Below are 21,551 nucleotides of genomic sequence, written 5' to 3' on the forward strand. Positions count from 1 at the left end.
TTGCTATCCAGCCAGCCCAATTGTCACAGAGATAACATGACAGAAAGCTCCATCTTTCCTTCCAGATTTTTATGTCAAAACTAGATATGTGTGCCTTCCCAAACCATAGTCACTTATAAAATTTCATCATTGCCATTTCTGTTGCATGGCAAATGTGCCCAGGTATGTTCTCAGAATACCTAGGCCATGTCTTTGTGTATATTTGTGTTTATATATACATGCACACCCACCCTTTTCCTTGTCCACAGATATGCTAAATATTACAAGCAAGAGAACGGCACAGAGTTCCGCACACTGATGAAGGCATATGGCATTCGCTTTGATGTTCTGGTATATGGAAATGTAAGCGAGGCAGGGAAAACCTGCACATCTTGGAGCACAGGACCGCTGAAATCTAGTGGGGGAGGAATTCACATATAAAAGAGGAAATTAGGAAATATCTGGAGGAGGACGAAGTCCTGGTTCTTTTGCTTTTGGAAAGGTGTTGGTTCTTGGGTTCCCTAGATTGCAAAGAATTAAAACCATGTATGTAAAATGTTGTAGAGCCACCCTCACTGGGCCTGCCTCCTTCATCATCCATGACATGTTAGTTGGTTCTGACCTCCTCCTGGATGAGAAGTGAAATGCTTTCAAAAAAGTCCAGTTGCCTTTTAAACAGCACCTTTGCGACAACCATGGCCTGGGTGACTGAGAATCTCCATAGACTTTCTCCCATCAAAGGTTTTCCACAAAGCACTATGTTTGTTTTAAGCCACGGAATATGGCAGAGCTTATTTTCCACAGGTGCTATTTCCATTGTAGAACCTATTAAGTAAGTTCATCTTCCCTACTTCTAACAGGTAGAGTGAGCATCTCTTTCTGCAAGAGCCTTTTGCTTCATCAAACCAAGAGATGCATCTCAGCAAGGCAAAATAATGAGATAAATCAACGTAAATATCCATAAGTTTCATCATCACGCATTTTTCCTGGGCAACCCAGCTTCTAGACTGATATTCTCCACTGCAGAATTCACCTTCTCAAGTGGGCATGCAGGGCCAGGGATCTCATCTACAGTCTCCACTGATCATGGATGACCTAATTCCTCATTAGAGGAAAACTTGAAGAATTTGATTTACACAAAAGGTTTACATCTAGACCTAAAATCCTATAGAAATTAATAGGCCATAATTTATAATTTCCAGTTCCATGGATTTCATAAGACTAAGTGCAGCTGAATTACTGTGAATCCAAACTTACTTTCTGAAAACAGCCATCTCTGTTGTCATAACTCTGTTCTGGGAAAGAATCATGACTTCATCCTTGCAGAAAGGGCTCCATTGCAATTGTGGTAAATAGTTTCATGACAAAAAAAAAAAACCAGCCATCAAGGCTAATACCCCAAATCATTGTCTTGCTAAAGAAAAGGAAAGCTTTTCTTTCCTTTCCTTTTCTAAAGCAAAGGAAAAAGAAAAGAAATTATATATTTTTTTTTGCAGATAGTCAAACACTGGACTTGTTTGTATTTTTAAATATAACAGCACCTTAACAAGCACCAGGACCATGTCACTTGCCTGTGGGAGTTATCGTCTTGCAGTAGGACTCACTGACAATCTTTGTAAGAAGATAGGTTTTTCAATCTTCCAATCTGATTTAATGGCAGGTTCAGAAGAAAGGGAACTGTTCCCACTCCCCACAAAACAGTTCTGCTATTTTACAAAGGATAGATTATTGAGAAGTAAGAGGAAATGAGCACCCACCTCTCTGGAATACAGGTAGTCCTCAGCTTATGCTCACAATGGGGGCCAGAATTTCCATTGCTAAGCAAGGTGATTGTTAAATGAGTGATGCCTGATTTTATGATCCTTCTGGTTATGATTGTTAATTACATGGTTGATAAGCAAACCCATCTTAACTCATTGACTTTGCTTATCAGAAGCCACCTGGGAAGATTGCAGTGGCAGCCGCATAACCTTGGCGTGGTAAATATATGCCGGTTGCCAAGTGCCCAAATTTTCATCATGTAAATGTGGAAGGGGATGTGTGATGGTCGTAACTGCAAAGACCAGTCATAAACCACTTTTTTCAGTGCTTTTGTAACTAAACAATTACTAAATGAATGGTTGTAAATCAAGGACTATCTATAATTTTAAGATCAGTACGTGAGGGATTGCAGCTGATTCATGAGAGGATATAAAAGGAAGCAACAAATGCAGTCCTCGATTTACGACCGCAATTGAGCCCAAAATTTCCATTGTTAAACAAGGCAGTGGTGAAGTCAGCTTCTCCCCATTTTACAACCTTTTTTGCCAAACGTGGTTAAGCAAATCACTGCCATTGTTAAGTGCATCAGGCAACCAGTGGTGGTATTCAACCGGTTCCCACCAGATCGGGCGAACTGGTAGCAAGGATTTGGTGTAGGTCGCCGAAGCGGTAGTAAGTTCTGGCTGGCCATGCCCCCGACCCAGTCGCCACTGGCTTGCTTGTCCTGTCTGCCGGATGCTCGGCCACCCCACCTGCCTGATGCTCGCCCCTTAAGGTGTTTCTTCCCCCACCAACAATCAGCTGTTCATATGATCAGTTGTGCCGGGATTCCTCTTGCTGAGGCCCAGGAAGGCAAAAAATGGAGGGAGGGGCTCAGGCCCCCTCCATTTTTTGCCTTCCTGAGCCCCAGAGGAACCTTCTGGGAGCAAAAACACCCCCTCAGAAGCTCCTCTGAGGCCAGGAAGGCCCCAAAACTGAGAGAGTGGGGGTGCTGTGCACCCCCTCCAGGCTCCATTTTTTCCCTCTTCCTGAGCCCTAGGGGAGCCTTCTGGGAGGAAAAACACCCCCACAGAGGCTTCTCTGAGGCCCAGAAGGCCCCCAAAACGGGTAGCTGCAAAAAAGCAAAAAAACAAAAACAAAAAGCCACGCCCACCCAGTCACATGGCCACACTCACCAAGCCATGCCCACAGAACCAGTTGTAAAAAAAATTGAATCCCACCACTGCATGCAACCATTAAGCAAATCTGCCTTCCCTCCCTTGACTTTGCTTGCTGGAAGTTGGCTGGGAAGCTTACAAATGGTGATCCCTGGGTCAGTGCAACTCTCATAAATACATGCCAATTGCCAAGCACCCAGATTTTGACCCTGAGACCATGGGGACGTTAAGGGTGAAAACTGGTCCCAAATCATTTTTTGCAGTGCTGTTATAACTTTGAACAATCACTAAACAAATGGTTTAAGCCGAGGACTACCTGTATTCCATGAATGGACACAGAAAAGCCATTTCACAAAAGACAGAGCAAGAGGCAGTATCCGGCCAGAGCCGCTTATCAACTTATCATCCCTCCACTCCCTTCCCCCATTCACTTAAGCAAACCTGTTTCCATTTGCTTACTCTGCCTTATCTTCCCTCAGGCTGGAAAATTTAATATCATACCAACACTAATCAACTGTGTGGCTGCTTTCACGTCTGTCGGGGTGGTAAGTGTTTTGGTCTAACTCAGGTTTTTCTCTCCATTCCATTCGCTTCCCCCCCCCTTCCATTGTTTATTCCATGTTTGGATCAGAAAATCCCACTGGTAAACAGAGTTTGATTTTCAAAGCTAAGCATGCATCTCTAAGAAAGTTTCCTTAAACCTAAAGAAAACACAACTTTTGGGGGCATGTTTAGTACATTTGCTACTTGGCGTGACTTTACATTTAAAGAATGTACTAAATGCAACCATCATTTGAAAGGAATAACAGAATAGCGGAGTTGGAAGGGACCTTGGAGTTATTCTAATCCAGGGGTGGCCAACCTTTTGGACCTCAGAGACCACCAAACTCATAATTTTAAATCCCAGGGACCACTAACCAATTCTGTGGGCATGGCCTAGTTTGTGGGCATGGCTTGGTGGTCATGTGACTGGCTGGGCATGGCTTGTATGTAAATATTATAAATATTTATATAAATATTGAATTTTTTATATAAAAGAGCAACTTTTACCCAAAATCAGGCAAAGCAGGCAGGAAGATTGAGTTGCTCACAGAATCACAGATTCATTCAGTGATCTATCTATCTGCCATCTGCTAGCTCAGTCTGTCACCTAAAATTTGCTTCCAAGCAAACTCACAAAATTAAGTCACCACACACACCATGTATGTAAATATTGAATTTTTTATTTAAAAAAGAGCAACTTTTACCCAAAATCAGGCAAAGCTGGCAGGCAGATTGAGTTGCTCACAGAATCAAAATTCTATCTATCTGCCATCAGCTATCTGAATCTGTCACATAAAATTTGCTTGCAGTGAGTCTGCACTGAATAATAGAAGCTTCGGTCCTAAGGAAGGTTTAAAAGCAGAGCAGAAGATCTAAAGACTACCTAGAAAGCAAGAAATCCAACCATTTCCTGCTTCCTAGCTAATCTAGCTAATCTCCCTGCAGAGCAGAACAGCTGGTGGTCGGAAAAAGGAAAAATAGCAATTTAGCAGGCAAGATTGCCCAGTAAGGAATGAGTGAGGGGGAGGGTTCCTGCGGGCCATCTGGGCGGTGCAGCCTTATGTTTTTCTGCAGCCCACCAAAATTTTCTCACAGCCCACCAGTTGGTGACCACTGGTATATAAGTCTCAGTGTTATTTCTGAATTCTTAACTCATTAGTACTAAAAATAATCAGAACTAACTCGCTGATGACAGATAATCCTCAACTTACAATAGTTTGCTTAGTGACTGTTCGAAGTTACAACAAAAAAGTGACTTAGGACCAATTTTCACACTTATGATCATTGCAGCATCCCCATGGTTACATGATTTACATTCAGATACTTGATAATTGATTCACATTTATGACAGCTGCAGTATCCGGGGAGATCATGTGATCATCTTTTGCAACCTCCTGACAAGCAAAGTACAATGGGAAAACCAGATTCACTTAACCACTGTATCACTAACTTAACAGCTGCAGTGATTCACTTAACAAATGTGGCAAGAAAAGTCTTAAACTGGGGCAAAACTCACTTAACTATCTCACTGAGCAACATACATTTTGGGCTCGCTTGGTCATAACTGTATCTGCATCCACTGATACCTCAAAGTTAAACATGTGACATAATATATTAGATGTTAAGAAATACTGTACCAGTGAGATGGGCAGCATCAAAGTTTAATAAAGAAATAGATCGATAAAAATTAACTGCAAATTTTGCAACCCACTTTTAAAAGTAGTTTATTGCAGCTGTAATCTTTCTGACAAGTTTCTATTCTTCTTAAGATCTAAAAATGAATTCAAAAAGAATATATATATATATATATATATATATATATATATATATATATATATATATATATATATATATATATAGCATTCGGCTTTGCTCGGGTATTTTCCCACGTCATAGTAGTTGTGCTTTTAAAGTTGTAGCGACGTTTCAGCAGAATCTCATCTGCCATCTGAAACGCCACTACAACTTTAAAAGCACAATTACTATGACATGGGAAAATACCTGAGCAAAGCCGAATGCCATACATGTAAGTACCCGCAAAAACTTAAGAAAAATATATATATATATGTGTGTGTGTGTGTGTGTGTGTGTGTTTTCTTAAGTTTTTGTGAGTACTTACATGTACTTACAACTTTAAAAGCACAACTACAATGACGTGGGAAAATACCCGAACAAAGCTGAATGTTATATATATATATATATATTCTTAAGTTTTCATGGGTACTTACATGTATGGTATTCAGTTTTGTTCAGGTATTTTCCCACGTCATTATAGTTGTGTTTTTAAAGTTGTAGCAACGTTTCGGCAGAATCTCATCTGCCATCATCAGACTTCTGTATAGTGTTCATCTGTGAGTCAGACTTTCATAGCCATTTCTGTTTTAAATTTGGGGCTAGCCTACTGCTGTGCCAGTGGTTTTTTCTTCATCCTGATTGTTTGGGAGTCTTATTGTTTATTGGTCTTGGAGTTTGCTGTGTTCTGGTTGATTGGTGTTTCTAATATCTTCTGTCTGTTTGGTGGCTTTTTTTTGTCTTGATTGGCTGGCAACATTGTGTTTCCTGTATTGGAGGTTTTTAGTGGGGCTTTGCTCTGAGTAAATGGACGGCTATCATTTATTAGAAAGCTAGGTTTCATCTGGGTGCCTGATTGGGGTGTGTTTGAGCTGAAGGTATCGGGGGGGGAGGGGAATCTGTTTGTGTCCAGGTGTTTGCCTGGCTAGTGGTGTGGAGATTTTTTTGTTTGTGAGTGTAGGCTTCCAAATAATTGACAGTCTGGTGGAATCATCTCTTCTATTCATGCTTTCAGGTCTTTTTTCAATCTCTACGACTTCTCTGATAATTCTGTAGCTGGGGTTTTCTATAGTGGCTAGGGTTTTGGTGCTGTTTTCTGTCTGTTTTGAAGGCAGTCTTGATGTGATGCCTGTGTAGCATCTTACTGATTTTGTCTGTAGTACCTCTTATGTAGGGCAGGACAGCTGTTCCACAGGTCTGTTCATCTTCTAGGTCTCCATTATGTCTCAGTGTGTTTTTGTGGATCAAGCTGGTGATTTTGCTTTTGTGGAAGTCATTAGCTGTCAGTACTTTAGTCAGTGTTCATAGTTCAGTCTTTATGTGTGTCTTGTCTGCCAGGCGTTATTAAATTAAATTTTAATTTAATTTAATTTAATATTAAATTTAAAACAGAAATGGCTGTGAAAGTCTGACTCACAAACGAACACAATACAGAAGCCTGATGATGGCAGATGAGATTCTGCTGAAATGTTGCTACAACTTTAAAAGCACAATTATAATGATATGGGACAATACCCGAACAAAGCTGAATACCATACATGTAAGTACCCGTGAAAACTTAAGAAAACAAACAAACAAACAAACACACACACACACACACACACACACACACACACACACATATATATATATATATATATATATATATATATATATATATATATATATATATATATACATCTTTTAACCTGATTGTGCGATAAATTTTATAGAGTATTAAAGAACATGCTTTGGCAGAACCCTCAACGTAATTGGATTCCGGCTTTTAAGAAATTTAACATTTTACAATGTGTAAAATTGTACAATGTCAGCATGTCTGTCAGAGGTGGTATTCAGCAGGTTCTGACCAGTTCTGAAGAACTGGTAGCGGAAATTTTGAGTAGTTTGGAGAACTGGCAAACCTCTGACTGGCCCTGTCCCCATCTATTCTCTGCCTCCTGAGTCCCAGATGATCAGCTGGGTCTTTTGTGGCCCCACACAGGAGAACGGAGCTGAGAAGCAGGTTAGTGGGGTGAGGAGGGAATGGGACTTTGCAGTAACCTTCTCCCAGGAATGGGGAGGGAATGGGGATATCCTTCCCTTGCCATGCCCACCAGGCCATGCCCACAGAACCCGTAGTAAAAAAAATTGAATCCCACTACTGATGTATGTCAGAGTTATGCCTTCTGCTATAGCAGTTAGGCTAACCATATCACCTGTTTTCTTCTCACTGCAGGGGACAGTCCTATGTGACATCATTCTCCTCAATTTCCTAAAAGGTGCCGATCAGTATAAGGCCAAGAAATTTGAAGAGGTAAATCTATGCAAAATATACCATTAGGGGTCTCTCTGCAAGCAAGAGGCAGCATGTGGCACAACATAGCCAGTTCAGACTTGAGGGGGGGACTTTTAAACGGAAATGTGCCCTTGGGGCTATTATTATAATGTGATTCTGCTATTATAGAAGAAAGCAATTTGGCATATTTGAGACACTTGGAACTATAATCCTCTTGATGAACAGCCATTATCCAAGTTCCCACTCGGATTTTTGGCAGTCTCATTAAAAAATTTCAAGGATATCCAATAAAGGGGTCCAGCCAAGCAACTGAAGACCAAATACACTGCCTTTATTTGCTTAACAAAAATTTCTTTTATTTCTGTCTTTCCTTATGCAAGAGTCTCTTCTCTAGAATTATTCTCCACGAAGGGAAAAAAATATATTTTCTTTTCCAATTAATTAAATCCCCATCATTTCCTACTTTGGCTATTTCCCCTCTCTTCCTGCTAGATTCAGCTGCGATTAGGCATTTATGTATTGCATGCATGCCTGGTTCTTACCATAATGGCCCTCAAAGCATAAGAACGAGAATAGCAATGAAAATGCTGTTAGAAATAACCATTAAAACATTTGAATGATGTGCCAGGAATACTGTAAATGTGGACAGGGTAAAAACTACTAAACATTCTCTTTTCTTTCACAGACATTTAGCTCTAATTAAAATTAAATTACAAAGGATCATTATACTTATAGTTGTTCCCCCTGTGAGAAATGATCTCTTCTTTAGTCACACCAGAAATTTCAGTTTGGCAGCACCTTCTGAGGGATCAGAGTTGGAGTTTTGCACCGCCTTCTGAGAGTCTCTCGTTTGCGTTCCATTGTGTTCCACAAAGCAACCTAATTTAAGGAGACCACCTGCAGTTCTGTCCTTAATTCCAGTTTCTATAATAGTGAGGAAATACAGATCTGAATGCTCTAAAAAAAAGTGTGCTACCATTAGTAGTCAAATATATAAAGCCAAAAGGTGATGAGCTACTTCATGTTTGGAAGCCTAACACCATATGTCATTTTTCTTAATCGGGATCCTCCATGTTTGTGATCTACTGGGGTCTTGTTCTGGGCAAGGATGCTGCAAGGCTTGGCCCATTCACATATTATTCCTCCTGGGGGATAGAGCCCCTTAGAAAGGACCAGTTTAACAGAATGCTACTGCTAGCTGCTCCCTGTTGTCTGTGTTTGACTTTGCCCTTGCTTAACTTTACAAAAATATAACTAAAGACTGGTACTTTTCCATAACCGTTCCTAAGTTTTGAAATTAAACATTTAATAGAATAAAAAAGTCACTTGGGGGAGGAAATGGGCAGGGGCCAGGGGAACTTTCATATTCAGGCACGCAAAAATGCCTTCAAAATATATCTTATCAGGAACTTCCCATCAGACACACTTTCAGAAATATTTACCAAATCTTTATGCTGAATTATTCAATAGCTGGATTCTTATGGAATTAGAAATCACAGAGAAACAGATTCAAGGGGAAAATTACAGTTTTATAGTCATTTATCAGGGAGTAAGTGCTACTTAAGTAAGCAAATCTCACATCTGATTAGACATGCAGGATTACACTGAATATATTAACATGTTATTTTTTAGAAGAATCACGTAAAGGGAATCTTTCTTTTATTGATTGGTTTAGTATAATAAAACTACTTTAAAAACAGAAATATCTTTAAATGAGGAGATTTAGTTAGGATAAGAAAAAATAGCTACATAAAGCATTCCATATTATTATTATACTTCCACCAAAGAACTTCACATGACACAAGAAGACAGCTTAGTTTATCATAATCTATTTAAAGCAATGCTTCCCCTTCCCAAAGAATTTCCAAAACTGCTAAATCATTGGATTTGTTGAGAATTATGTAAAATTATTCTGGCATAAGATGAAGCAAAGAATCTGCATAAGTACTTAAATAAAAAGTGAGGACAAAGGTAAAAAAAATAAGCCTCCCTTTCCTTAGTACAAGATTTGTGTGACCTTGGCTTCTTAAATCAAAATTCCACTTTATTAAATTTCAGACAAAATATATGAAATACAAAATAAAAAAGGAACACTTTCCATAGTGGTTAGAGTAGCCCTCCATAACTTGGTACCTCCTTGATCTGTCTGTTTTTCAAAATTCCCTGCAACATAGAGTTGAAAAAAAATCAAAGTAGGAACTAGGAGAACCAGGTTAAAATCCTTGTTTTGTCCTATGGAGACAAGCGTCCCAAACCAACTCAAAAGGTACTTTGGAAAAAGGGTTGGGGGAAAGAATTGTGGGAAAAGCACATGTACTATCCTGAGCTTTTTGAAGGAAGGATAAGATATTAAGGTCAGATAAATCTAAATGTCAGGAATATATGGGGTGTATAGTTCAGATAAAATAAGGAGGGTGCAAATGCTCAGACTGGATCAGCATTAACAGGTCTCAATGTCCTTCTTACTAGGTATCAGAGACGGTTCTGCGTCCCAAAATTCCTAGCAGCTCTATGTATCGAAGTGACCAGACTTTGGGAGGCCGTTGTGAGGAGAAGCAATCAACTGATTCAGGGGCCTACTCAATTGGGCTCTAATAAATAGGAACTTTGAAGCAGACACAAATAAATTTTCTGTGCTAGTCACCTGCATGGACACCGCCTTGCGATATAGACTTCACTTTGAGTCTTCTTTTCAAAACTTGGTTCAGGAAGTGGCTTACATTTTTTACCCTTTATTGCTTTTTATTCTTCCTACTTTTGTCTTTTTCCTTATCTTAAACAAATTCCTGTCATGTTTTATAAAGCTGGAAGAACCCATTGCTTCTTCAGACTTCTGGAAAGCCGTGAGAAATACCAAAACCATTTTACTAAAATGAGAATACTCTAAAATTTGAACAAAATATTAATACTCTATGTATTAATTGAAGAAATAATAATCCAGGAAAGTTTTAAAGCAGCAGCTAATAAACTAAAACAAATTGTACGTGAAGTGTGTAACTTGCACTCCTAAGAAGAATCAATTGGGATGAATTGCTGCCATTTGTAATCACAGACAGATAAATACACACACACACACACACACACACATTAGGGAGCAAATGGTCATTTTCAGTTATACCAGATGACACACTGCCCTGTAGGGGAGGAAAACAAGCCATATGAGGAAGAAGAGCTTTGAATTTTCCACTGCATTGCAAACTGGCAGGCTCTAGGGAAAAATAGCTAATGTTTTTGTAAATATTCAGTCATTTGCCTTTGTTCCCAGGCTCTGGTGTCTCCCTAATTTCATACAGGCTTTTCTGTTTTTGATTTACAAAGATAAAAGCAGAAGAAAGCAGAGTCCTGCATCTAAGTCTCAGATATCCAAAAGGAATATAGAAAGCTTTCTAACTTGTTCAATCATATTGCATACTGACTAGCAGTAGCTTTCCAATGTTTTCAGACATGGATCTTTTCCTGGAAAACAAAACAACTACCACTGAATTTGATACTCTTTTGCTTGCAAACATGGAGAAACTAGTTCTTCTACAGAATGCTAGTATAGATTCCTGCAACCCTCAGTATTGCTTCTGGTCTAGCTTTTCTAGCTTTCTCCCTAAAGGTTTCTTTTGTTCTTTGGTCTCCCAAATAACCTCAGACCCACTCACTTTACAGAACTGGTGTGGATTCTCCCACTGGCCATGTCCACTGTGGATTTGGAAGTATCCTTTTAGCAGACTGATCCATGACACCAAATGTTCATTTTCAGAGAAGCAGAAATACAGAGCAGTAGCAGTACACAGTGGATCCAATTATTTCCAGAACTAGACAAGGATGATTCAGATAGATTCAGATGATGTTTAAACTGAAGCAGAAGTCCTCCCAAAAAAGGATTCTCACAAAGCTTTGTTAGTGATTTGAAATTCAAAAAGATATATTCATGCTTCATCTGCAAAAATCAATCCAAATTCCAGAATGTGGAAGGGAGGGAAGGAAAAAAAGGATGCAATTTTTACAGCTGATGGAAAGTGCTTCTAATCAAAGCAAATAGTTTATTAGGGTTTTGTAGTCATGATGCTTTGTGGGAGAAGTGTCAAAATAATGTATCTCAAGGCTGTTCCAGACTCTGTGCTCTTCACTAGCCTCTTTCAAAAACAGAAAAAAAGGTAAACTAAAGCTTTTTAGTTTGGATTTTGTGGAAATTGGCCAGAAAATACTGGAATTTATTGCCTGTTTCTGCTCCTGTTTGTATCACATGTATCATTTACTTGCCCTTTATTGCATTTTTTTATTTCTATTGCTTTGAAGCATCATTTGTTAATTTCATTATGAGTTAATGGGTGATGTATAGGGCTGATCCACATGATCAGTTTGCCCCAGCATCTAATAATAACCCCAATATTCTCCTGGGGTCAGGAAAGGCAGGTTGTTGTCTTCTTTTTTATCAAGTTTATTTGCTGCCCATCTTACAGTTCAGGCAACTCTGAGCGCCCCAACCAATCAAGAAGACAACCTCCAGAGATCTTTTTCTGTTATGCATCAAATTTAACATTTTTTTAAAAAATTGGGGGTAGTTCAAGGAGAGCTCTCTGGTTCACTTGCTGTCTTTTATTTCGTGGTATGAACGACTTGCATTCTAATTAGTTTCTGTGGACTGTGTTAAGAATCCTTTCCATCCCCATCCAGGTCATCAGTTGCTGTCCTACAAGCCATTTTGTCCTGCCTTTAGGAGGGTTCTGGTCTGCTGAGCTCAGTGTGTGTGTATAAACTGTTTTTAACAGAGTTCAGATGAAAGTTCTATCCACATGTTCTAATCACATATGTGCAAAAGCCCATCATAGAAATTTCTCAGTTTAGTCAGGAAGGGTAAAGAATCAACTAGTTGTGGGGCATAGTAAACATGGTCTAGAGAAGCCACTAAATTATTGCTATGGTCAAACAAACGTAGTAATTTGTTTGAAAATCTGGAAAAGGAGTGCTTAGCTGGGATATTATTCAGAGGTTTTGCAGATTCTGTTGTTAACTCCTAAAAAGCACGTACTTTTCTGTATACCATACATGGTGGTACACACATCTAGGCTGTATTAGAATACATGAATCTGCTCTCAGTTTGCATATTAAAATTATATTAGGCAGAAAACATATTAATTCAGAGAACTAATTAATACCATATTAAGTAGCATAGACATAAACAGGCATACCCACTGTGTTAGCTAAACTGTCTTTAAATTAAAACCAAAATGCCCAAACTAACAATATCATATTTCATAATCGTTCCAAATTCTATAGAAACGACTAGGTATACTTTGAACAGCCTGTATGGCTGAAGCTGTTACTTCATTAGTTTCTAGCCTGGAAAATAGCTCTTGTAATAACAGTTTATAGTACTGTATATATTATCAATTCCACAGAAGATAATAGTTAGACAACATAATGACAGCTTCAGTTTAAATAAATTGTGAATGTGCAATAGGGAATGGTTTTTCCCCTGAAGCATCCAGCATTTGAAAGCCTTATAAACATGATTAATTAAAAAAAGAAACCCACAGGCTTGGGGTCACATAGAGGTCACCTAAATAAGGGGAAGATATAAAATATTAACATCAAAAGCAGTATGCGCTCTGATCTAGAATCTTTCACTTTCTTTTTTTTCTCTCTTCCCCTCCATGCCAAACCTGTTTTGAACTTCAGCTCCTGATGCATGATCTGTCCAAACAGATGCCCAGCTTAGATTCAAAGTAGGTTAAGAATGCATACACTTTATTTTGGAAGAGATTGAAAGCAGTTCTACAATGAAGCCAATTCACACTAATGTCCAATGCTTAAGAAAGTACTGTACACACAATGGGCATACAGGAAAAACTCCCAGACATCTCAATCTTACGTTTACTCAGAATGAAGTTGCACATCACAATTAAACATTTGGAAAGATACAGATCCATTGTATCTATGAATAAGCCTCATCTAAACATTTAGAAGATGTAACCAGCTGGTTGATATAGTGTACGATTAGTTTGATCTATCAGATTAAGGCAACGTGTAGTTTCGTTGGTTTTGGCTTAGCATATTACATATACCCAGCCGTTGTAATTTACAACTTAGTGCCAATTACAGCTTTTTCAGCAACTCTTGATTAAATAAACCTTGGCATTGTGTGATGGATAAACTCTGCTGAAGAGAAGAACTTATTTAGAGATATAAGGGGTAGATGAAGAGATGCTTCTGGAAAACATGCGAGGGTCTTTTAAATCAGGGATTGTCAACCTTTTGGACCTCAGGGACCACCAATCTCATAATTTTAAATCCGATGGACCACTAATATGAATTTGGACTGACGGTGGCAGGAAAGTCAGTCCCATATTCTAGATCTGCAGTAGTCAGAAGACTGGCCCTTTGGTCATCCTGGAGCAGCTGCTCCAGTCCATGGCAGGCGGGTGCACCCAGGTGAAGGAGCAGCTGCTCCGGGATGACCAAAGGGCCAGTCTTGTGACTACTGCAGCTCTGGAATATGGGACTGACTTTCCCACCAATGTCAGCAAGCTACCCTGGGGCGGATTTCCCTCCCCCGCCATTGGTCTTACCTTCCAGTTCCAGTTCACATGGCTCTACTCAAGGTAAGGTTTGTGCTCAGCCGAAGGTGGTGGTGGGGGGCTAGCAGGTGGGTGGGCCATGTGGGCGGCCCAGCCTTGTGTTCCCAAGCAACCTGGATTAATTGCTTTAGGGGGGTGCTTTAGAGGGGATATTTCTCTGCGGACCACCAAAATTTTCTCAGGGACCACCAGTGGTCTCCGGCCCATCAGTTGTCAACCACTGTTCTAGATGAGGTTTTCATGATGCAATTACTCTGCCTCATTCACAGAATGTTTACTCAGCACTAAGAATACAACTTCTGCTCTGTGTTTTCCCCTTCTTCCAGTTTACTAGAAGTGGAAAAACTGGACTCATTGCATTCTGCCTTTGTTTGCTTGTATAAGAATCAGTCCATCTGGAAACAGTCCACTAGGTCAGCAGGGGATTTTTCTGAGTCAGATACATCTCAGAGAAGGTCCTAACTCATTTTCTACTTCTGAGAGTTAAGACATGGAGAAAGAGTCAAAACAATTTTTCTCAGCTGCCATTCCTGTGAAAGAACTACAAGATATCCCAATGCAATGTTTTCACCACACTCCATTGCATCCATCTTCTTGTCTGGACTAGCTCAACTCTCTTTCTCGGCCATAAATAATTGTGGAAACATTTATAAGCCTTTACATCTTGGAATGATTATCTCTCGTCCCCTTCCAAAATGAAGGATGTGAGCACAGCACCAAAGGAACAATGGCCACTGTTGTCGTAGGTATTGGTTTTCAGCTTTTTTAAAAAAACTGATAGAACTTTGGAGTCCGTCTTTGTCTACCAGAAGACAGAATTGTCTTAACCCTCTCAAAGGAATGAAAATGTAGAAGACAAGTATTGCAACAGAGCCTCAGTGTACTGCACTCCATTGGATTAGAACTTGGGTCCCAATGGAAAGTAACACCCACCCGCTTTTGCTTCTTGACTGCCCCAAAAGTAATTTGTAAATTGCTTTCAGGGATGTTCTAAGATATGGAGATGTGAGGTAGGGATTTTTAATCTGAAAAGTGGAAGATACATTTTCCATACCTATTCTTTCCAATGCAGAAGCCACAAAATAAAATAACAGAGCTTTCAGTAGTCGACAGACTGTAAATTGTGCTAGGGGACAACTCCCACTCTGCATGAGTTTTCCAGCATGTGACAGGACTTATAGTCTAGGGCTAACTCATTTGGGGGGAAGGGCAGTTTTGTGATCCAGTAACTGGCTACACCATGTTTTTTGCAAGGAGCTTGACTGTGAAGTATAATGCCCCCATTGAGAATTCATTGTCTAGAGAGATGGAAAACAAAGTGAAGGTTGTGGGAACCTAAGCCTGAGCAATGAGATTTTAAACTTTTGCTGTTCTGTCATAGAACATATAGCACTCACTGTCTTTTCTCTAATTTTTGATATTATTTTAATATTGGAACTTTGAGGTCCAATTATTTTTTTAAAAAACACCCAGAACCTGTTTCCTGCCCTTATAGCTTTCATTGACTGGCACTTGATTTTATGATAGATTCTTCTTTTTTTTTTAATAGCTGAATTTTTCCTCCTGCTGCTCCTGGGCTTTACTTTTTTGTTGTTGTTCTTCAGAGTTAATATACAGTTCAGTTTGTAGGAAGAAGCATTATAATGTTTAAATAATTAAAAATGAGAGAGAAGTTTTCTCAATATATTTAAAAGTTTAAAGGAAGTTTTAAAAGTGTAAAATATCATATTAAAAAATACAGTTTCTGGTTATTAAACATTTTAAGTTTGAAAAAAATATTGGCTTCTATACTAAAATTTTATACAATACACAAAAATAGATCTCTGAAAAAAAATACATAACAGTGAAAAATATTCTAAATTCCCTCCACTCCAAATTATGGATCTGGTTTTAATTTCTATAAAATGCTACACAGTGTGAGAGAAAGAGATTGTGTATTTAAACCTCATTTTGAAACATGGAATTAGTAACCTAGCCCACATTTAGACACAGTTAAACTCTTTTAATCTGAGGGATTTAAGAGCACCTGATCATGTGGGACTTGTTGCTGCGAAATTTAGAGACGGTATTTAATCCCACACAGGCCTTTGTAAGGGTCCCTTTTGTTAGGTGATGTTCCCAAAGTGTAAACTGGGATGGACTCAGATGGAAGGCTCCAGGACTGGCTTTCTTGCAGCCTGCTTCTTCTGTCGTCGCTTACATTCTCGCCACACCATGAAAGGATTGACCAAAGCCAGAAGCATTAACACTACAAAGGCAATGTCAACCTGGAAGGAAAGATAGAAAAAGAATGAAAACTCCCAATCCTCAAACAAAATTACTCGAAGGGGATTTGGGTCACTTCCCCCAAACTAGTAAACGCTGCCTTTCAGGCAACATATCCTGGATCCTAACACCCCACTGGCGGGGGTATGGCTGACATCCTGACAGGAAAATGGGCTGAGTGGGATATAGAATACTTACATAAAAGGAATCCCCTTTTAGTGGACCCTTGATGAGCGTAAAACAGGGATACTGTAGGAGGGACACCACAGCTGACAATCCCATCACCAGACCATAGAGTTTCCCAAAATGTTCAAGGGGAAAACTGTAAAATAAAATGGGAGCAGGAGGGGAATCATCTCGGCATTTTAAAGTGACTTTTCCTCATTGTTGCCTTTATAGCAACTTGCCACTTTGCCCCGCCTTCTTGATCTTTCTGCATCCCTAATAGGATGAAGTGGGGGTATGGGGTGTGGAGCAGGAGTGGGATTCTACCAGTTCATACCTATTCACTAGAACCAGTTGTTAACATTCTAAGCAGTTCAGAGAACCAGTTGTTAGAAGAAATTACTGGCCTAATCCTGTAAGGAAGGCAGGAAGGAAACATTCTGGTGTTGCTTATAGAAACTGCCTCTCCATTAACCCCTATTACATTCTTGGTAGGACTAGACTTCCTGTCTCAGGAACATCTCTGGAGTTTTTTTCCCCTCCTTTGCTGGTACTTTGCTTGTGTGGAGTGACCATTCAAAGTTACAATGGTACTGAAAAAAGTGACTTATGACCATTTTTCACACTTACGACTATTGCAGCATCCCCATAGTCATGAGAGGCCAGGCAAGGAGATGCGTGCCTCAGTGTGAGTGATATCAAGTTGGCCACGCCCAGCCAATAACATGACCACCAAGCCACGTCCACCCAGTCACATGACCACCAAACCACACCCACCAACTAAGCCACGTCTACAGAACCGGTTGTTAAAAAATTTGAATCCTACCCCTAGTGTGGAGCCCTTGTTTGCACCTATATCAGTGTTTCATGGCGCTCTCACACAAAAGAATGATAAAAAGGAAGGACGTTTTGGTATTCATCATACACTATTAAAATATATATCAACAGATTTAATTAATGGATATCTCTGGGGAAAAGCCCAGGCTTTGAGATGACAGGTTCATGAAATGTACTTTCTTCCTTTCTGATTCAACTCTCATTGTAAAATACAAATAACAAGAAATAATCTAGCTTCATGCCTGTTTTCACATAGGTTAGTACTTCTATCATGTCTCCACTTATTATTGGCATAGTTTGTCTATGTTATTAGGCATTTGAAAAAACAGAATGCCCAATAAAGTGTCCAATAAAGATCGGAGGGATATTTTAGCACAACTCTGAAAATCTAAAAAACAGAAAAGAATGTTATTGTTGTGTTATGAACTCCAGAACTTTTTTCTAAAGCAGGAATTGGGGAGGAGAATTGGGTACACCTATTACAATGCACACTGGTAGAAATCATAACCCCCTTTAGCAGTTTATGCTAGTAGCTAAAAACCTGCAAAACTGGAAAAAGCATATATGGCACTTCCAATAGAAAAGCACTGACTGACATTTTTCCTCATCAGAATCATAAACCTCTGTGATCATTCTGTGCCATGCTTAACCGTAGGCTTCCCTTCCTTTCCCCACTCCTTCCAAGTCTTCCTTCCCAATTTCTCTTACGCAATAGCCAAGAAGGCAGCATTGCCTCCATAGAGGAAGGAGCGGCTCAGAACTTGCAGGATAAATGTGGCATACTGCACAGGCAGCACGGGAATGGAAGCACAGATGGAGAAGGCCAGGCACTGTAATACTGTAATGACCAGGGACAGGATACAAGAACGGAGGTCAGCAAGAGGATCTGGTGCCCCTGAAATGAAGAGAGTGAATTCAGTTAGGGAGAACTCAAAGCACCAAAGTTTTGGCAGGGCAAACTAATCTGGAAGGTAAATTCCCACAATTCAAAAGGCCTACCTGGATAACTTTCTCCCTTCTTTTGCCTGTGTTTGTGCCAGTCAAGAATAAGCCCATTCCAAGGGGCACAGAGGACTCCACAGAGCTGTGTGATGGCAAATGCATTGGTGTAGCTACTCACTGTGGATAGAAAAAAGGAAGACCAAAGATAACTGCAGTGTTATTCCAAAGGCAATTTCCCCAATGCAATGGGTTTTTCCTTTCTATAATTCATGGTAGTTGTGTCTAGATGAGGTTAGAACGGGTTCAGGTTTTGACTCTTTGGTCATTCAGTTCTCAGAACTGAGAAAACTCTCCCTTCGGGTATAGAACAAAGCTTCTAACAAGACTAATATGAAAGGATGCTGGTAGCTCCCTCAGCTTGCTGGCCAGGCCTATCTAGCAATCAACAGCCGAGTTCTGCCATTATTCATATCTGAGTTTTAAAATGACACAATTTAAATCTTATTTCAGCAGCTTATCTGTGCTGAAGACAGGGAAAAGCTTTCAGGGCAGGCCTCAGGCTATGTTTGATTACATCCTGACCCCATCATTTCAGGAGAGAAGAACATCGTGGAGGAGCAATCACCTGCCTTTTGTGCCAGGAAGGGAGAAAAGGGGGCAACATAAATAAAATAGAACAATGGAACATATAATATATTCTAGGAGAAAATTTTCTTTCAGACTCCAGAAAGAACTGAGACGAGTCTCTTATGCTCTTTAAATTATTTTAAAAAGTCAAAACAAAACAAAAACACAATTTGACAAAAAAAAATGCTGTAAGCTGATGGGATTCTGGCTCATCCTTCCATTTTAAAGCAATGTCTTTTATCAGTTTTTCTCCTTGTATTTTCCACTTTGCTACCCCAGTCAATACTTCTTTCAACTCTCCCTATTCACTTCCATAGCTTCTTTCTTATTGCTTGCTTCTCGCTTACCTTAAATTCATTAGTATCTTTCCCTATTCCCTTCTCTTACCCAAGAACCACCTTCCCTCCCTACAATTTTTGGGTTCCCTCAGTACCAAGGCTGTTGTCCTCATTTGCAAGTTTTCTCAGCATGGGATTGAGGGTGCCAATGAAGAGGTAATGGCGCAACTGCATCACTGACAGCCATATCAAGTGCCAGAAAAATAACATGGAGAAAACACATTTCCAGAAGGATTTAACAGGCGGTTGCTTGGCATCTGATCCAATCTCAGCATCACCTTAAAAAAAGAAAAATGGATAGACTGTGGAGTTTTGTCCAGTCTGATTTTTATATCACAAACTCAGAATGTCTTCAGACAAAAGACTACTTGCTACTATTTCCCTGATTACACTTCCAGGATTAAATGATAACTCACACACATATGTGGATTTTAAGATTTATTAATGCCAGGGAGAAAAAGGTTTGGTTAAACAGAGATGTTGACTTCAACAGAGATGTTGACTTCAAACCAGACCCACCTAAAAAATATGTGAAATAGTTTCTAGGGTACAGAGGACATCAAAAGTCAATTAATCAATCAATCAACCAGAAAAGAGCTGGAGGGCACCTTGGAGGTCTTCTAGTCTAGGGTTCTCCAACCTCGGCAACTTTAAGCTTGGAGGACTTCAACTCCCAGAATTCCCCAGCCAGCAAAGCCCTCCAGGCTTAAAGTTGCCAAGGTTGGAGAACCCTGTTCTAGTCAAAACCCCTGCTCAAACAGAAGACCTTATACCATTTCAGACAGGTGGCTGTCCAGTCTCTTCTTAAAAGTCTCCAGAGATGAAGCACCTACAAAGTTTGAAGGCACGTTGTTCCACTGGTTAATTGTTTTCACTGTTAGGAAGTTTCTCCTTAATTCCAGGTTGAACTAATTATGCCTTTGATAATGGTTCCTGGAATGTATGAAGTCGCTTTTCTATCAGCCTCTGATCAATTGGCTGACAAGGGTACAAAGCTGCTGTTTCTTACTAGCAATTTGCAGCAGGGTCACTGGGAGGAAAAAGGAAACAGTATTTCGTAGTAACATGACATTAAATGTGATTAATATCTTGCTGGAACTTCCAGTAGTAGATCCCATATCCTGGGGAAACCATAAAAAGTGAAAAATTATGACATCTGAGCTCATTCTTCCTATCTGCTCTCCCATAAAAAATAGTTGACTGCAATAGCCTAGAAGCACATGGTGACTTGGGAGCTGATCATGTTCCACAATGCCTAACAGCTAAAAAAATGGGTAATTCAAACCTGACTTTGCGTATGGAACTCTAAAGAGAGAGAATGAGGCAAAAGAAGGAGAACAAAAGAAACTGGCTATAGAGAAGCATCTCTCAATCCTGGGTGAATTGTGTAAATCCAGTGAAAGCTGCCCCTGAAATATACATGGAGGCAGACTCATATTTTATATTACTTTGCAGAGAACCTAAAAATTACACAGAAGAATGGCCCAAGCATTCCAAATAATGTAATCCTAGCTAATATGAGATCCACAGGGGGAATCCAAGGTCTCTTTCAATTCTGTTATTCTATTAGTCTAAACCAGCCTCATCCTCTACCTTTGTCCTTGATGGTAGCTTGTTCTCCTTTGAGTGCTGACTCATCATGTAGATTATTTGAATCTTGGGCTTCATCTGCAGCTGTGTTCTTGGGGGAGCCTTGTTCCTCATAAGTGCGGTATGAATGGGAAATCCCAGGACACTTCAATCTGCAGACACAGGAAATATGACACATATCTTGTTCTCCCCTTGGCCTTGTGGACTTATTTTGACATACATCTTGTCTACAGAACTTAACCAATGTTACATATGCACAGAAAGAAGGAAAAGGATTTACGAGAAAGCTTTTATTAATTCTTGAAGCCATTGAACCCTAGCATGAAAATGCAAAACTGAAATGAAATTAGTCAGAGTCAGTGAACATTCCACAACATTTATACACATTAAATGGGTAATCAAACATACAAAGAAAAAGGGAGGGGAAAGCCTCAGGGGCACTGAAATTTGTATTTTTCTGGTACAAACCAATTTCAGTGTCACCTTTGACTTAATAATTGTTCTTTTTAGACCTTACCCCTTGCCACTTTCTTTGCATTAGTATCTTTAAAATGCAAAAAAAAGAATTACTAGTCTGCTTGCTGATACTGACATCTACCTTTATTTGGAAGTAAATCCATTAAACTCACTGCCCCGATTCAGGCATAATGCAATGGCATAATGTGATTTATTTGGTTTTGGCACAGAATGATGAGTTAACTCACTTATTGAG

General features: G+C 39.6%; 2 protein-coding genes across 4 annotated transcripts in view; one reads left to right on the plus strand and one right to left on the minus strand.

Moving 5' to 3' along the window:
- P2RX3 (purinergic receptor P2X 3) overlaps positions 1-10,488 on the plus strand; it is a 36,892-nt gene extending 26,404 nt beyond the window's left edge. The window contains exons 9-12 of the mRNA XM_026719723.2: positions 249-342; positions 3,377-3,442; positions 7,447-7,524; positions 9,976-10,488. Of these exons, the coding sequence (XP_026575508.1) occupies positions 249-342; positions 3,377-3,442; positions 7,447-7,524; positions 9,976-10,101 (364 nt within the window). The 3' untranslated portion in view covers positions 10,102-10,488. The remainder of the gene's footprint in view (positions 1-248; positions 343-3,376; positions 3,443-7,446; positions 7,525-9,975) is intronic.
- A 2,736-nt stretch (positions 10,489-13,224) lies between these two features.
- The window catches only part of SLC43A3 (solute carrier family 43 member 3), a 38,300-nt gene continuing 29,973 nt past the window's right edge, over positions 13,225-21,551 (minus strand). For 2 of the 3 annotated variants that reach the window (XM_087920697.1, XM_026719717.2), the window contains exons 9-14: positions 20,843-20,991; positions 19,345-19,527; positions 18,342-18,461; positions 18,051-18,237; positions 16,539-16,662; positions 13,225-16,342 (exon numbers count right to left, since the gene is read on the minus strand). In XM_087920697.1, the coding sequence (XP_087776823.1) occupies positions 16,217-16,342; positions 16,539-16,662; positions 18,051-18,237; positions 18,342-18,461; positions 19,345-19,527; positions 20,843-20,991 (889 nt within the window). In that variant the 3' untranslated portion in view covers positions 13,225-16,216. The remainder of the gene's footprint in view (positions 16,343-16,538; positions 16,663-18,050; positions 18,238-18,341; positions 18,462-19,344; positions 19,528-20,842; positions 20,992-21,551) is intronic. The other variant, XM_026719719.2, reaches the window with a different exon arrangement.

This window comes from Pseudonaja textilis, chromosome 1, assembly GCF_049901715.1.
Source record: "Pseudonaja textilis isolate UNSWEBS1 chromosome 1, rPseTex1.2, whole genome shotgun sequence".
Taxonomy (NCBI): Eukaryota; Metazoa; Chordata; class Lepidosauria; order Squamata; family Elapidae; genus Pseudonaja; species Pseudonaja textilis.